Source organism: Heptranchias perlo, chromosome 16 (assembly GCF_035084215.1).
Source record: "Heptranchias perlo isolate sHepPer1 chromosome 16, sHepPer1.hap1, whole genome shotgun sequence".
NCBI classification, from domain to species: Eukaryota; Metazoa; Chordata; class Chondrichthyes; order Hexanchiformes; family Hexanchidae; genus Heptranchias; species Heptranchias perlo.
Genome location: NC_090340.1, coordinates 24440080 through 24458321, shown reverse-complemented (window position 1 = coordinate 24458321; position 18242 = coordinate 24440080). Strand labels below are relative to the sequence as shown.

Here is an 18242-nt window from a genome sequence, read left to right as displayed (position 1 = left end):
TTTTCACCCGTGAGCCTAGATAATGACTGCTGGCAGGCTATTCAAGTGTGAGGGACATTACAGCCAAACCCAATTACTGCCATCATGATGTATGCAGGTACTCTGCATGGATTACTGGATGGCAAATCAGGAACTGGGACCCTGGATAATTTTTTCCCTCCGAGTGCGAGGACACAGGCTAATTGTACATAGAATCACATAAAATGCTTAACACAAATACAGGCGATTGGGCCCAACCAGTCTATGTCAGCGTTTATGCTCCACACGAGTCTCCTCCCACCCCTCTTCATAACCTTCTATTCCATTCCATAATGTTTATCTAGCTTCTCCTTAAATGTATCTATGCTAGTCGCCTCAACTGCTCCATGTGGTAGCGAGTTCCACATTCTAACCATTCTCTGGGTAAAGAAGTTTCTCCTGAATTCCTTATTAGATTCATTAGTGACTATTTTATATTTATGGACCCTAGGTTTTGGTCTCCCCCTTGTAAAGCCCCCACTGCTACACTGGCTGAGAGCAGCCAAATTTGCAGAGACCAGGAAAAAGGGAACCTCCTGGTCTCTATGACTCGGTACCACACAAATGGTGCATTTATTCATTAAGACACTAGGGGAAAACCAACAGCGATCATCCTATTTAAATTATCATACTGCTCTTACTCCATTTTCTTGTTTCTCTTCCTCTTCACTTTGTTTTACATTCAGTCGTTGAGGGTCATGCAAAGAAAAATACTTGCATTTTTAATTCCTTTTGTCTGAATCACCTCAAAACAATTCATACAAATTAATTTTTCAAGCTCAGTGACTTACATAGTTATGTAGGCTGCAAAGTTTGCCTACAATTTGATATAAATTAGTCTGCTCCTGATAATGGTCATTTTGCACTAAAAATTGAATTATCCAATAACTTGAATTAAGCAGTTTTGAATTAAGAGTAGACTGGTTTTAAAAATTCGTTCATGGGATGTGGGCGTCGCTGGCAAGGCCAGCATTTATTGCCCATCCCTAATTGCCCTTGAGAAGGTGGTGGTGAGCCGCCTTCTTGAACCGCTGCAGTCCGTGTGGTGAAGGTTCTCCCACAGTGCTGTTAGGAAGGGAGTTCCAGGATTTTGACCCAGCGACGATGCAGGAATGGAGATATATTTCCAAGTCGGGATGGTGTGTGACTTGGAGGGAGAACGTGCAGGTGGTGTTGTTCCCATGTGCCTGCTGCTCTTGTCCTTCTAGGTGGTAGAGGTCGCGGGTTTGGGAGGTGCTGTCGAAGAAGCCTTGGCGAGTTGCTGCAGTGCATCCTGTGGATGGTACACACTGCAGCCACTGTGCGCCGGTGAAGAGAGTGAATGTTTAGGGTGGTGGATGTGGTGCCAATCAAGTGGGCTGCTTTGTCCTGGATGGTGTCGAGCTTCTTGAATGTTGTTGGAGCTGCACTCATCCAGGCACCACACTCCTGATTTGTGCCTTGTGGATGGTGGAAAGGCTTTGGGGAGTTAGGAGGTGAGTCACTCATCACAGAATACCCAGCCTCTGACCTGCTCTTGTAGCCACAGTATTTATATGGCTGGTCCAGTTAAGTTTCTGGTCAATGGTGACCCCCAGGATATTGATGGTGGGGGGATTCGGCAATGGTAATGCCGTTGAATGTCAAGGGAAGGTGATTAGACTCTCTCTTGTTGGAGATGGTCATTGCCTGGCACGAATGTTATTTGCCACTTACGAGCCCAAGCCTGGATGTTGTCCAGGTCTTGCTGCATGAGGGCTCGGACTGCTTCATTATTTGAGGGGTAGCGAATGGAACGGAACACTGTGCAATCAGCAGCGAACATCCCCATTTCTGACCTTATGATGGAGGGAAGGTCATTGATGAAGATGCTGAAGATGGTTGGGCCTAGGACACTGCCCTGAGGAACTCCTGCAGCAATGTCCTGGGGCCGAGATGATTGGGCTCCAACAACCACTACCATCTTCCTTTGTGCTAGGTATGATTCCAGCCACTGGAGAGTTTTGCCCCTGATTCCCATTGACTTCAATTTTAATAGGGCTCCTTGGTGCCACACTCGGTCAAATGCTGCCTTAATGTCAAGGGCAGTCACTCTCACCTCACCTTTGGAATTCAGCTGATTTGTCCATGTTTGGACCAAGGCTGTAATGAGGTCTGGAGCAGAGTGGTCCTGGCAGAACCCAAACTGAGCATCGGTGAGCAGGTTATTGTTGAGTAAGTGCTGCTTGATAGCACTGTTGACGACACCGCCATCACTTTGTTGATGATTGAGCGTAGACTGATGGGGTAGTAATTGGCCGGATTGGATTTGTCCTGCTTTTTGTGGACAGGACATACCCGGGCAATTTTCCACATTGTCAGGTAGATGCCAGTGTTGTAGCTGTACTGGAACAGCTTGGCTAGAGGCACAGCTAGTTCTAGAGCACAAGGCTTCAGCACTACAGCCGGGATGTTGTCAGGGCCCATAGCCTTTGCTGTATCCAGTGCACTCAGCCGTTTCTTGATATCACATGGAGTGCATTGAATTGGCTGAAGACTGTAGTGTCAATTCTGCCCAATTTAGCTGTCCTGTGATCTAAGTGAAACTGCCATTTTAATATCGTTTAGTACCAACTTGGGATGTGCACTATGGATTTGGATCCATTAGGCATTACGTTGGCACTAACCAAGCTCAGCTCACTTACTACTTCACAGCTGGGAGAGAGGAGACTTATCACAACTAGCCACACTGGATTCAAATCCAGAAAGCACAATGCAAAAGGAAGTTGTAATTCATAATGACATGAGGTTTCCTTGCACTATACTTAAGTCATAATAAGAAGTGGTATGAGCCTAAATACCATTTCCATCCTAATAAGGTCCAAAGTTATGAATGGGTATCTCATGCTTTACAGAGCCACCACTTTCAAGAGGGTGTGAAATGCAGTAGTGAATGGTCACATTTTTATAAGGGGAAAATTAGTTACAACCTCCATTTATGTTTTGCGTTTTTGATGTAGTTCAGAATTCTGCATTAAACACTTGTAAAACAGAAATTAAAATTCCTATAATTCCTTTGAGGACAAGACTAAAAAAGCAAAGAAATTTATAGGAAAGAGCTGCAAATAGTTGAGTCTTCATAGGGACAATTTCTACAGTACCAATAACAACTGCTTTGCAGAGTATATGGAACAAATATGCAGTAATATTGAGCTAAATAATTTTGCACACTTTTCAGCCGAAGAAAATTGCCCCGAGAACCTCTTCAATAATACAAAACACATATTAATTGCTCTATAATCTAGTGGATTCAGCAATATTACAACACAACAGTATGACTGAAATGCAATACCGTGATCCGTAGACTCTTCGTCCACTTGAAGATCCTCGGTAATTTTATCTGCACTATACTCCATCTGGTGGTCGATATCTGTCAAGAAGTTCTTTTCTTTAATGAGACGATGAGAGCTGGCTCTTTCTGTGTAGGCTGTCTTTGCACATTCTTCTTCAGCTGGTACTGATAATTCAGTTTGTTTAAGCAGGGTATGCCCCGAGTTCAGACCAAATTCATTTTTCATCTCTTCAGTCCCAGCTGAAACAGCCTCCATCCCATCACTTTTCATTGGCCAGGGTGAAGTGTACAGTTCAGTTACAGCAAGTTCATCCTGCACTGTGTTTGCACTGGATTTCTCTTTCCCAGTGCTGTCACTTGACGTTTCTTGTACTTCAGGGAACGGTTTCTCTAAATTATGAAAGAAATTTCTCAGTACCTTATTGCTTATAAGGTGTTCTATTAACTAATAAGTTAAGGAAAGACATTATAAATTCCACTTTGTTGGTCAAAATATATTTAAAACTAAATTACAGCCAAGCTTATTATGTTGATTAGAAATTGTCATCACTAACAGAAGCTAATGTGTAATCATTATCTGGGTACCTGGTGAAGCAACACAATGGTAAATTGCCAATTCGTACCCAACATTTTCACCAGGGTGAGTTCTTGATCTCACAGCAATGCTGCCACTGGTCAATCCTGAGCAAGATCAAAGCAATTATCCACAGCGTTGAAGGGAAAACCAGAAGGTAAGTCACCCAGACTACTCCTTTGCAAACCTTCTATTCAATTTAGGAGTGCAATTGGTAGGCATCCCTGATGGCTCAGTTGGAAAGGACAGCATGTAGCTGAACCATAGACCAGAAGGTTCCAGATTCAATTCCTAGTCTGTTAGCTGATCCTAGAAAAGTGGTAGTAGAGCTGTTACAATTGCTTCAGTCTTCCCTGGCTAAAAGGAATAAAACCAGCCAAGATTTCCACAATTGATTATCATCTATTAGAACGTGCATGTGGACATTAGGCAAAGAGAAGAATGAGCTCAGATGTGTTCTCCCGTGCTAACACTTCCTCTCTAGCATTCTTGATAACAGAACTTTATGTCAATGCTAGGCTTGGGTACATAGTTAAATTCTGTTGTAACCAGAGTTAAAAGGGATTCTGTGCTGTATTTCTTTATTTTAAGATGGTCAGCTGGCTGGGGACAACAAGGCAGGTTTCTTTTATCTTGTGTTTGATTAAATTGATTTGGTTTGAAATGCTAATGGAGGTAGCAGTGTATGTTGACCGGCAGCATAGCGACATGTTTCTCTTTCGATGGACCGGTATGTTTTACTGTGGTAGATAGGTGTTGGTACCTTTTCACTGCTGTCTTTTTTCATAAAATTGTATTTTTAAAAAAAAGTATACCATCAGGTTAAATGACTGAATTTTTGCATGTTGTATAATGTCCTGAATGTTGTCTTGTGAGCTTCCATCGGGCAAATTAGTCTTGAATGTAACCATTGTGCCAGCTGTGGATAATGCCAATAACATTTGTGTGGACATTCACTTCAAACAGAAACTGAACTTAAAACTGGATGGTGGGCTAAAGAACCTCTGTTCTTTCTGAATGCCGAGCAGTCAGACAGAAGAGTTCCACAATGTAAGCTGCGGTTAGGTGCACTGTGGGAGAAGACCTAAAGAACCAAAAATATACTGCTGGAGAAGCAAATGTTGGACTGTGTTTTTTAAACCAACAAAAAAGACATTTCCAAGTTCTGTGCCTATAGGACCGCTGCAAAAAACAAAAATTTATGATTTTTAGCTCTGTACATGAGATGAATTGCATAATTTTCTTGTGATTCATTGGTCATAATTTGTAAATAAATCTTGTAATGTATAGTTCTGATCTGATTTGATATTTGTCTTTCCAAGTAGATTAAGACAGAGAATGGTCTTATGCAATATTTCAGTATTCATTTTACAATCAGCTTCAGATGGTTTTTGACATATAAAAGTGCAAATGTTGGAATTCTGGAATAGAAACAAAAATACACAGCAGGCTCATCACCATCTAAAAAGAGAAAAGATAGCGCAACATTTCAGGTGATGAATTTTCAACAGAATTCTGTTCAAGTTCTAATAGAGTCTTTACCTAAAACATTAACCTACCTGGGTTTTTCAGGTGTTAATGGGCTTTGCTTTGTATTTCCTGCGGTTTTTGCAATTATTCATGTACTCCAGGTTCCTATGAACAAGTTACTTAGTAACCAGAGTCCAAAAATTTAATGATCTGAGCCTTGAATATACTCAAATGACTGAACATTCACAGCCCTCTGGGGTAGAGAATTCCAAAGATTCACAACCCTCTGAGTGAAGAAATTTCTCCTCATCTCAGTCTTAAATGGCTGACCCCTGATCCTGAGACTATGCCCCCTAGTTCTAGATTCTCCAGCCACAGGAAACAGCCTCTCAGCATCTACCTTATCAAGCCCTCTCAGAATCTTATATCTTTCAATGAGATCACCTCTCATTCTTCTAAACTCCAGGATTATAGGCTGAGTCTATTCAATCTCTCCTCTAAGGCAAGTGTATCCTTCCTTAGGTAAGGAGACCAAAACTGTACACAGTACTCAAGGTATGGTCTCACCAAAGCGCTGAACAATTGCAGCAAGACTTCCTTACTCTTGTACTCCAACCCCCTTGCAATAAAGGCCAACATTCCATTTGCCTTCTTAATGACTTGCTGTACTGGCATGTTAACTTTGTGTTTCATGTACAAGGACATCCAAATCCCTCAACATTTAATAGTTTCTCACCCTTTAAAAAAATATTCTGTTTTGCTATTCTTCCTACCAAAGTAAATAACCTCATATCTCCACATTATACTCCAACTGTCACCTTCTTGCCCACTCACTTCACCTGTCTATATCCTTTTGCCGACTGTGTCCTCCTCACAGCTTACTTTCCCACCTAGCTTTGTATTGTCAGCAAACTTGGATACACTACACTCGGTCCTTTCATCTAAGTCATCAATATAGATTGTAAATAGCTGAGGCCCAAGCACTGATCCTTGCGGCACCCCACCAGTAACAGCCTGCCAACCTCAAAATGACCCGTTTATTCCTACTCTCTGTTTTCTGTCCATTAACCAATCTTCTATCCATGCTTATATATTACCCCCAACCACATGAGCCCTTATCTTGTGTAATAGCCTCGTGTGGTACCTTATCGAATGTCTTTTGAAAATCCAAATATACTACATCCACTGGTTCCTCTTTATCGACCCTGCTAGTTACATCCTCAAAAAGCTCTGATAAATTGGTCAAACTCTATTTCCCTTTCATAAAACCATGTTGATTCTGCCTAATCATATTATGATTTTCCAAGTGCCCTGTTACCATGTCCTTAATAATAGATTCCAGCATTTTCCTGATGACTGATGTCAGGCTCACTGGCCTGCTGTTCCTGTTTTCTCTCTCCCTCCTTTCTTGAATAGAGGTGTTACATTTGCTTTAAAATCCATCAGTACAGACAATCTGGTAAACCAAAGAAACCACATTGACCTAAGCCAAACAGGCTAACACAGAAGACTTTCCAGCAGAATTATCACTTTATCCAAAGTGTACCTCATGAGAGACCAGGTTCATTGATCCAGGCCCTATATCCAGGCAATATGACATTAGTCATTGATAAGTCTGTCATAAGCTATGAATTTCACTGATACGAGAATTTATATTTAACATCTATGCACAAAAGGTACCAATTATTAAGGCTGAACTAAAATACAACTGTTTAGATTGGTTTAAAAAGAATGGGTGGTATAGCCCTAGTGCCCCACTGTGCTACCTCAAACCCCTGTCCACCTTGGGCCGAAGGCATGTTAAATACTTGTCAAATATCCCCCAATAGTCTGTCAATGCGCCCTCCTCCAACGGCCTTGTTGAGAAAATTCCCCCACACCACACCAGTATGAAAATCAGTGTATAACTTCTACCTTGTGTTTTAAAAAAAGTTTTTGATAATTTGAATAAATTGTTTAGACCTAGACAGTTTCCAGAAATACGAAGCTCCTACAGATCCCCATACCGCAACCTTCCAAATGCAGCTGTGTTCCTAGGGAGGCTCAGAGAATTGTAACTGCCCTGAATTAAGAATTAAAATTTCAAAAATGTAATATTCTTTCTTTAGTCATTCTTGCAGTGGACTGCTGGAAACAGGGCTATCAGTCTGCTTCCACACATTCAGCTAACAGTACGGAGTAACCTGATGCTGCAGTCTATGGAGAACCATCTGTTAATAATCTTCCCAAAACAGTATATAGCAGAGATGGGTGAGAGGACAAATTCTCTTCAATGCCAGTTTCTCTTGTAAAGATGAAATGTTAAAATTAATGAATATTTAGAACTGGTCATTAAAAGTGGGTTTTATTGATCAGATATATACTGTTTAGAGTCAGGAGCAGTGAGTGTATCTGATTTGTGCCCCATCATTTCTCTTTAATGTGAGGGCTGAGATGCTGAACTGTTTATTCATTTAAGTTGATTTAATATTTTAAATTAAACAAACAAAATTAAATTGCTGATTAACTGACTTGTCCTTGAGCCAGCCAATTAGTGTAGATTTGGTATAACCCACACGTTTGACTTGGTTTTGTTAAGTCTGGGTTTACCAAAGCATGCTGACATTGAGAAGTTTTGGTTTTTATGTGTTAACTGCAGACAACATACATACTTTCTGATTTTGAATTAGTTGTTGTTTATTAACCCTGAGGTTAACATACAACACATTATGCAACTGGATGATCTTACAATCTGCCTCACTGTTTTTCATACCTAACAACAGGCTGACCTTGGCACGTAAATATTTGTTCTCAAATTCCCAGCACAGAATGTTATATTGTGAAATAAAGCAGCAAGTTGCGTAATGCAATTAGCAGCCCCATTGATAGTTGCTTTCTGGAATCTATAACATGCTGTTTCCAAAAATTAATCCAGGAAAATGCCCCACTCATCATAACTGTCTGAATTACATTTAAAATTAAAACCCAACTTTATTGAATATCCAGTTTAGTTGTCAATTTAGTAATTTTTTTTCTCCCGAGGTTATGAGCCAGATGGTAAAATATCCTGGAGCTTAATCAAAGGATGATGATTCTATGATTTTTCCCTCCTCCCACTAAGGTGGGGGGTGGGGGGCAGTGGGTAGAATCTGGCCGCTTCCCCTCCCCACACACCCAGGGCAAGCAAAAGGCACCTGGCTTTCACTTCAGGCCAGTTAGCCTCACATCAGTAGTCGGGAAAATGCTGGAATCCATTATTAAGGAAGTGGCGACAAGGCACTTGGGACATCATAATATGATTAGGCAGAGTCAACATCGTTTTATGAAAGGGAAATCGTGTTTGACATATTTATTAGAGCTTTTTGAGGATGTAACTAGCAGCATAGATAAATGGGAACCAGTGGATGTAGTATATTTGGATTTTCAAAAGGCATTTGATAAGGTGCCACATTAAAGGTTGTTACGCAAGATAAGGACTCATGGGGTTGGGGTAACATATTAGAATGGATAGAAGATTGGTTAACGGACAGAATTTTGACAGGCTATAACGAGTGGGGTGCCACAAGGATCAGTGCTTCAGCCTCAGCTATTTACAATCTATATTAATGACTTGGATGAAAGGACCGAGTGTAGTGTATCCAAGTTTGCTGACGATACAAGGCTAGGTGGGAAAGTAAGCTGTGAGGAGGACAAAGAGTCTGCAGAGATATACAGGCAGGTTAAATAAGTGGGCAAGGTGGCAGATGGAGTATAATGTGGGGAAATTTGAGGTTATTCACTTTGGAAGGAAGAACAGAAAAACAGAATATTTTTTAAATGGTGAGAAACTATTAAATGTTGGTGTTCAGAGAGACTTGGGTGTCCTGGTACAAGAAACACAAAAAAAGTTAACATGCAGGTACAGCAGGCAGTTAGGAAAGCAAATGGCATGTTGGCCTTTATTGCAAGGGGGTTGGAGTACAAGAGTAAGGAAGTCTTACTACAGTTGTACAGGGCTTTGGTGAGATCTCACCTGGAGTGCTGCGTACAGTTTTGGTCTCCTTATCTAAGGAAGGATATACTTGCCTTAGAGGCGGTGCAACAAAGGTTCACTAGATTGATTCCTGGGATGAGAGGGTTGTCCTATGAGGAGAGGTTGAGTAGAATGGGCCTATACTCTCTGGAGTTTAGAAGAATGAGAGGTGATCTCATTGAAACATAAGATTCTGAGGAGGCTTGACAGGGTAGATGCTGAGAGGTTGTTTCCCATGGCTGGAGAGTCTAGAACAAGAGGCATAGTCTCAGGATAAGGGGTCAGCCATTTAAGACGGAGATGAGGAGGAATTTCTTCACTCAGAGGGTTGTCAATCTTTGGAATTCTCTACCCCAAAAGGGATGTGGATGAGTCGTTCAATATGTTCAAGGCTGAGATAGATAGATTTTTGGACTCTAAGGGAAGCAAGGGATATGGGGATCGGGCGGGAAAGTGGAGTTGAGATTGAAGGTCAGCCATGATCTGATTGAATGGCGAAGCAGGCTCGAGGAGCCGAATGGCCTACTCCTATTTCGTACGTAGCCCAGACTCATTACCATTGCCCTCTTCAGTCCTGCCCTTCCACCAACTCCATGGTGATCTTTCTTCTGAAAGCATAACCACAGCATGCACAACACCATTATCATTTTGGATACCTTTGCAGGATTGTATATCAGGACGTCCCCAGATCTTGGAGAATCTTGCCTTCAGAGTGGCTCGGTAGCACCACTACTGACCGAGTCCTGAAGGACATAGCTGCCAGACTGGGCCTGCGGTAGGTGGTGAGCGAACCAACACAAGGGAAAAACTTACTTGACCTCGTCCTCACCAATCTACCTGTCGCAGATGCATCTGTCCATGACAGTATTGGTAGGAGTGACCACCGCACAGTCCTCGTGGAGACGAAGTCCCGTCTTTGCACTGAGGATACCATCCAACATGTTGTGTGGCACTATCACCGTGCTAAATGGGATAGATTCAAAACAGATCTAGCAGCTCAAAACTGGGCATCCATGAGGTGCTGTGGGCCATCAGCAGCAGCAGAATTGTATTCCAGCACAATCTGTAAACTCATGGCCCGGCATATTCCTCACTCTACCATTACCAACAAGCCAGGGGATCAACCCTGGTTCAATGAGGGGGGTACAAGAGCATGCCAGGAGCAGCACCAGGCATACCTAAAAATGAGGTGCCAACCTGGTGAAGCTACAACTCAGGACGACATGCATGCTAAACAGTGGAAGCAACATGCTATAGACAGAGCTAAGCGATTCCACAACCAACGGATCAGATCAAAGCTCTGCAGTCCTGCCACATCCAGTCATGAATGGTGGTGGACAATTAAACAACAGGAGGAGGAGGCTCTGCAAACATCCCCATCCTCAATGATGGCGGAGTCCAGCACGTGAGTGCAAAAGACAAGGCTGAAGCATTTGCAACCATCTTCAGCCAGAAGTGCCGAGTGGACATCTCGGCCTGCACCCGATATCCCCACCATCACAGAAGCCAGTCTTCAGCCAATTCGATTCACTCCACGTGATATCAAGAAGCGGCCGAGTGAATTGGATACAGCAAAGGCTATGGGCCCCTACAACATCCCGGCTGTAGCGCTGAAGGCTTGTGCTCCAGAACTAGACACGCCTCTAGCCAAGCTGTTCCGGTACAGTTACAACACTGGCATCTACGCGATAATGCGGAAAATTGTCCAGGTGTGTCCTGTCCACAAAATGCAGGACAAATCCAATCCGGCCAATTACCACCCCATCAGTCTACTCTCAATCATCAGCAAAGTGATGGAAGGTGTCGTCGACAGTGCTATCAAGCGGCACTTACCAATAACCTGCTCACCGATGCTCAGTTTGGGTTCCGCTAGGACCATTCGGCTCCAGACCTCATTACAGCCTTGGTCCAAACATGGACAAAACAGCTGAATTCCAAAGGTGAGGTGAGAGTGACTGCCCTTGACAACAAGGCAGCATTTGACTGAGTGTGGCACCAAGGAGCCCTAGTAAAATTGAAATCAGGGGCAAAACTCTCCAGTGGCTGGAGTCATACCTAGCACAAAGGAAGATGGTAGTAGTTGTTGGAGGCCAATCATCTCAGCCCCAGGACATTGCTGCAGGAGTTCCTCAGGGCAGTGTCCTAGGCCCAACCATCTTCAGCTGCTTCAGCCTCTATCATAAGGTCAGAAATGGGGATGTTCGCTGATGATTTTACAGTGTTCAGTTCCATTCGCAACCTCTCAAATAATGAAGCAGTCCGAGCCTGCATGCAGCAAGACCTGGACAACATCCAGGCTTGGGCTGATAAGTGGCAAGTAACATTTGTCCAGGCAATGACCACCTCCCCTTGACATGTAACGGCATTACCATCGCCGAATCCCCCACCATCAACATCCTGGGGGTCACCATTGACCAGAAACTTACCTGGACCAGCCATATAAATACTGTGGCTACGAGAGCAGGTCAGAGGCTGGGTATTCTGCAGCGAGTGATTCACCTCCTGACTTCCCCAAAGCCTTTCCACCATCTACAAGGCACAAGTCAGGAGTGTGATGGAATACTCTCCACTTGCCTGGATGAGTGCAGCTCAAACAACATTCAAGAAGCTTGACACGATCCAGGACAATGCAGCCCGCTTGATTGGCACCCCATCCACCACCCTAAAAATATTCACTCCCTCCACCATCGGTGCACAGTGGCTGCAGTGTGCACCATCTACAGGATGCACTGCAGCAACTCGCCAAGGCTTCTTCGACAGCACCTCCCAAACCCGCGACCTTTACCACCTAGTAGGACAAGTGCAGCAGGTGCATGGGAACAACACCACCTGCACATTCCCCTCCAAGTCACTCACCATCCCGACTTGGAAATATATCGCCGTTCCTTCATCGGCGCTGGGTCAAAATCCTGGAACTCCCTAACAGCACTGTGGGAGAACCTTCACTATACGGACTGCAGCGGTTCAAGGCAGCGGCTCACCACCACCTTCTCAAGGGCAATTCGAGATGGGCAATAAATGCTGGCTTTGCCAGCGACGCCCACATCCCATGAACGAATTTTTTAAAAAAGCATGCTTGTGGTATGCGTTATTTGTATCCTTGTGGAGGCATATGCCTCATTATATTTTCCTTCAGCTGTGTATCAAAGATTTTGTATTGGTGTGATGTATGAAAAGACTATCCCTGATCATTCAGGATCCATTGGTCCAGTCTAGATATGCCATGAAATAACTATGGAGCTGTCAACTACTACAGAATAAATGTGTTGTTGCAGTTTCTAGGTTACCTGGCATCCACCTTCACAATGTGGTGCTGATGGTCACAACAAGCTGTATGTTAATTTAGTGGAATCCTGTCCTATTTATAAAAGCCATAAAATTGGTGAAAGTAGCCAACTGGTCTCACGGGTTCCATCAATAAGGCCTTGCACTCAAGAACCCAGCCATTCTGAAAAAGTGCAGAGACTTTTCCATAGAAAAGCGATGAACTCATCAGTCCTGGTAAACAAGACATCACTGACCTCATGCAGCACTGCACCACAGACCGGCTGATCTGACAGGTATCGACTGAGGCAGTTTGAAAGAAGACAGCTGCATAGAAGTTGCCACAGGCAGAGCCATCCTAATCCTGGAGGATGTCTGCAGTAGAGACTATCTCCCCGGTGAAGTGTAGACATGTAAGGCAGATCGCCTTGGAGATGCCGAAGTAATTCTATTTGAGTCTTTACACCCATCTCCTTGGGTACCAGTGAAAGCTGCTTAAAATTAGATTAAAACTCCCTTCAAATGGCAAAGAAAGTAAAATATGAAAATTAAGTCATAATATAGAAAAAAATGCACCAAACCAAGTGCAACAAAAGCAATCCAAAAAGACAAAAATAGCACAAGCCCACACTCACTCAAACCAGCCAAACATCTTTAAGAAACTTACTCTCAAAGGCCAGGAAGCAAGTTTGAAAATGTGTGTTATCCTGGCCTTCAACGATCACACTGCATTTCTGGGCAAACCATGTAAAATGTAAGGTGGAGAAGCCCCACCTTCAACAACACAATGATTAAACCCAAGGGAACTTTGCACAACATCAACACAAACATCCTGATAACAGCGCAGCCTGGCCGTTAAAACACAGGCAGCAGACAGTGTCATGGCACACAGTAGGCGCGAGGTCTACTCAAGGGATTTTCCAACCCCAGTGTGCCAGTTGCACACATGTACGACTGTCGCAAACCATTAGAATAGTTTTGCTTTAGTTCCATGGAGCCACATATCCATGGAACTAAATAAATCAGGGTGAGCCACTGCAGGCTGTTGTCACTTAGCTTCTCGCATCCAGTTACAAGAGTAGCTGACGCTGAAGAAGCAGGCCACATATGCACACGTCTAACCCAAGGGAACTGCAGGGCCCAGAAAAAAAAATTAAAAGCGGGAGGAAACGGATTTGATAAAATATTTACTATACCTTTTGTTTGCCGTAGGTAGAAAAGTACTCCTTCTTCAAAATCATCTTCACTGATGAGTTTGTCTCTTCTCTGTCTTCTGCTCAGAACTGGTTTTGACACAGACTCTTCAGTGTCAACATTAATTGACCTGCAACAGACAGAATATTATTAATACATTCTCCACAGGTGCCATAAATTGCCTTTGATGTTCTGTTGACCAGAAATACACTTACGTAAGGCTAGGCAGGTCTCACTAGCTCTTGCACTCTGGATTTTGGCTAAGATGAGAGGATCACTTGGAGGACCAGTTGCAAACCGGCAAAATTGTCCAATCTGCACTTTAGAAGGTTGCAACACTCACTGCTGGAGCTACCAGGCTCTAGACTATTACTATTCCAACTTACCTGATATCTTCTACATTAAAATATCACGATTATAAAAACAGCAGCATTTTAAAACCGTATAAACCAGTGGTCACGATTTATCAGGAGTCTACAGCAGATGTTTTTGGGCGACTTCCTATGTGGTCTTCCGTTTTAACAACCTATCTTCTTCTTCCCACTGGGTTTGGGCAAGGCTCTGCATCAGCCTTGATAAATGCACAGGACGAAATGATATTCTTCCCACAACTCCTTAGATGGGACTAATTCAAAACGATCAAAAGATCAATGATAGTTTGAGCCCTAATTAATGCTATCGGTTGCCTGGAAATTGGACTCTCACTTGTCTAACAAACTGATCGATAACTTGCTCCAATATCTGAGATGCCATACCTGTCCTTGCTAATCATCCATATGCAGGCACTTGTCAGCAGCAGTGAATAGCAATCAGGTGCAGGAACTCTCAGCTAATTTTTCTTTTCTCTTGTCCAGAGGCACCGAGATTCATTGTAACACTCCTATTGACACGTTAAGATCACCTTGATACAGACCAGGAGTCGAACATTTCTGATGTGTATGGCTTAGTTCCACAATTGGCGGTGTATTTATCAACTGAGCCATTTGGGCATCAGAAATTTGACTCGGCTTGGAGTTTTCTTTACTGTCTCGCCTCCAAGGGTTGATAAAAAGGCAGAGGCTTTAGGATCCTTGTTTATGAAGCGCTACAATTGGTTTCAGTGCCTCTGTGTTAAGAAGGGTAAAATCTGACAGTTCCCACTACCAATTGTTATACAGTGATCGGTATATCTTTGTGCACATTGAATAAGTACAGGACTGGTCTCAGCTGTGATGCCCCCACTATCAAATAACCTCAAACACTCACTATCTAGGCTTACACATGGTGAGCAACTGTACCTCTGCAAGAATCACTGCTTTCAGAAGGGGGGAAAAAAAAAGGAAAGAAAATTGGGGGAAGGGGATAGAGCGGTTCGAGAATGATACCTATTTTTTATGCTCTAAGATCAGCCATGTAGAGCTGAAAATGTGTTAATTATCTGGGATCAAATTACATTCAACTGAGCAAAGTATTGGTGCAACACTGGCATTTACTCCCTGAACTTAAATATCCCCTCCCCGCCCCCCCAAAAAGGAAACTTGCAGTTGCTGACATAGGATTAATAGACTTGGAAATAATTGATTACTAATGTTCTATAATACCTAACAAACACTGCACCATGTCAAATACAATGAAATTTATGGAATTCCATAAATGTCAACATTTACAGATATCAAGTTATCAATGCCACTGATTTATGGTTTTTTAAAAATTCACTCATGGGATGTAGGAGTCACTGGCAAGGCCAGCATTTATTGCCCATCTGTAATTGCCTTTGAGAAGGTGGAAGTGAGCCGCCTTCTTGAACCGCTGCAGTCCGTGTGAAGGTTCTCCCACAGTGCTGTTAGGTAGGGAGTTCCAGGATTTTGACCTAGCAACAATGAAGGAACAGAAATATATTTCCAAGTCGGGATGGTGTGTGACTTGGAGGGGAACATGCAGGTGGTGTTGTTCCCATGTGCCTGCTACCCTTGTCCGCAGGTTTGGGAGGCGCTGGCGAGTTGCAGCAGTGCATTTTGGATGGGGTGCCAATCAAGCAGGCTGCTTTGTCCTGGATGGTGTTGAGCTTCGAGTGTTATTGGAGCTGCACTCATCCAAGCAAGTGGAGAGTATTCCATCACACTCCTGACTTGTGCCTTCTAGATGGTGGAAAGGTTTTGGGGAGTCAGGAGTGAGTCACTCGCCGCAGAATACCCAGCCTCTGACCTGCTCTGTAGCCACAGTATTTATGTGGCTGGTCCAGTTAAGTTTCTGGTCAATGTGACCCCCAGGATGTTGATGGTGGGGAATTCAGCGATGGTAATGCCGTTGAATGTCATGGAGAGGTGGTTAGACTCTCAGAAACATAGAAAATAGGAGCAAAAGTCGGCCTTTCGGGCCTGCTCTGCCATCCAAAATGATCATGGCTAATCGTCTAACTCAATACCCTGTTCCCGCTTTTTCCCCATATCCATTGATCCGTTAAGCATTAAGAAATATATCTATCGCCTTCTTGGATACATCTAATGACTTGGCCTCCACTGCCTTCTGCGGTAGAGAATTCCACAGGTTCACCACCCTCTGAAGAAATTTCTCCTCATCTTGGTTCTAAATGGCATGCCCCATATCCTGAGACTGTGACCCCTAGTTCTGGACTCCCCAGCCTTCGGGAACATCCTCCCTGCATCTCGTCTGTCTAGTCCTGTTAGAATTTCATATGTTTCGATGAGATCACCTCTCATTCTTCTAAACTCTAGTGAATATAGGCCTAGTCGACCCAATCTCTCCTTATACATCAGTCCTGCCATCCCAGGAATCAGTCTGGTAAACCTTTGTTGCACTCCCTGCATGGCAAGGACATCCTTCCTCAGATAAGGAGGCCAAAACTACACACAATACTCCTGATGTGGTCTCACCAAGGCCCTGTATGACTGCAGTAAGACATCCCTGCTCCTGTACTCAAATCCTCTTGCAATGAAGGCCAACATACCATTCGCCTTCCTAACTGCTTGCTGCACCTGAATGCTCGCTTTCAGCGACTGGTGTACAAGAACACCCAGGTCTTGTTGCACCTCTCCTTTTCTCAATCTATCACCATCTTGTTGGAGATGGTCATTGCTTGGCACGAATGTCACTTGCCACTTATCAGCCCAAGCCTGGATGTTGTCCAGTTCTTGCTGCACGTGAGCACAGACTGCTTCATTATCTGAAGGGTTGTGAATGGAACGGGACACTGTGCAATCAGCAGCGAACATCCCCATTTTTGACCTTATGATGGAGGGAAGAACATTGATGGAGCAGCTGAAGATGGTTGGGCCCATGACACTGCCTTGAGGAACTCCTGCAGCAATGTCCTGGGGTTGAGATGATTGGCCTCCAACAACCACTACCATCTTCCTTTGTGCTAGGTATGACTCCAGCTACTGGAGAGTTTTCCCCGATTCCCACTGACTGCAAATTTACTAGGGCTCCTTAGTGCCACACTAGGTCAAATGCTGCCTTGATGTCAAGGGTAGTCACTCTCACCTCACCTCTGGAATTCAGCTCTTTTGTCCATGTTTGGACCAAGGCTGTAATGAGGTCTAGAGCAGATTAGTCCTGGCAGAACCCAAACTGAGCATCGGTGAGCAGGTTATTGGTGAGTAAGTGCTGCTTGATAGCACTGTCGACCACACCTTCCATCACTTTGCTGATGATTGAGAATAGATTGATGGGGCGGTAATTGGCCAGATTGGATTTGTCCTGCTTTTTGTGGACAGGACATGCCTGCGCAATTTTCTACATTGTCAGGTAGATGCCAGCGTTGTAGCTGTACTGGAAGAGTTTGGCTAGAGGTGCAGCTAGTTCTGGAGCACAAGTCTTCAGCACTACAACATAGAAACATGGATACAATCATGGAATTTGACTCCAACTATCAATAAAAATACCAGAAACCATGCAATAAAATGAATTTGACTTATTCAATCACCATTAAAGTCAACAGCTCTGAATATCATTTGTCTATTATTTATTACCCAACTAGTCCTGAAATGTCTGTCAGTCCCGCAGTCTTTTCAAATGGTCCAGATCTTACAATTTCTTCAGGTTCTTCTAAAAAAAAACAAGTATTTTAGCAGAGAAACAACTGAATATATTTAGATACCTAGGTGATGACATCGGTTATTTCCGTTTCCAGAAGTGCTTATAGATATCATTCATCTCAGTAATGATGATTGAACTTGCCAGATATATTTCAAACATGACATATGGTGGACCTTCTTTGGGTAAATGTAACATTGTGTGGTGTTGAACAGCACAAATCAGGAAAGACCTATGATTGATGCCTGATCTGTGCTAAGCTAAATGATCATAGCAAGGACAGCTTTGGGGACACTACAGTAAGTATTAGCATCCCTGCTGTAGGGAAGGAAAAATAAGCAGAGCTCCTGTTCACCACCATCCAGTGACCCCCTTCTCGAAAGTGC

The 18242-nt window shown here is 43.5% G+C and overlaps 1 protein-coding gene across 3 annotated transcripts in view; it reads right to left on the bottom strand.

Annotated features, from left to right (window-relative positions):
• Nucleotides 1–18242, bottom strand: part of cenpt (centromere protein T) — a 54805-nt gene that overhangs the window by 21351 nt on the left and 15212 nt on the right. For 2 of the 3 annotated variants that reach the window (XM_067997831.1, XM_067997832.1), the window contains exons 8-10: nt 17793–17868; nt 13824–13951; nt 3329–3718 (exon numbers count right to left, since the gene is read on the bottom strand). In XM_067997831.1, the coding sequence (XP_067853932.1) occupies nt 3329–3718; nt 13824–13951; nt 17793–17868 (594 nt within the window). The remainder of the gene's footprint in view (nt 1–3328; nt 3719–13823; nt 13952–17792; nt 17869–18242) is intronic. The other variant, XM_067997833.1, reaches the window with a different exon arrangement.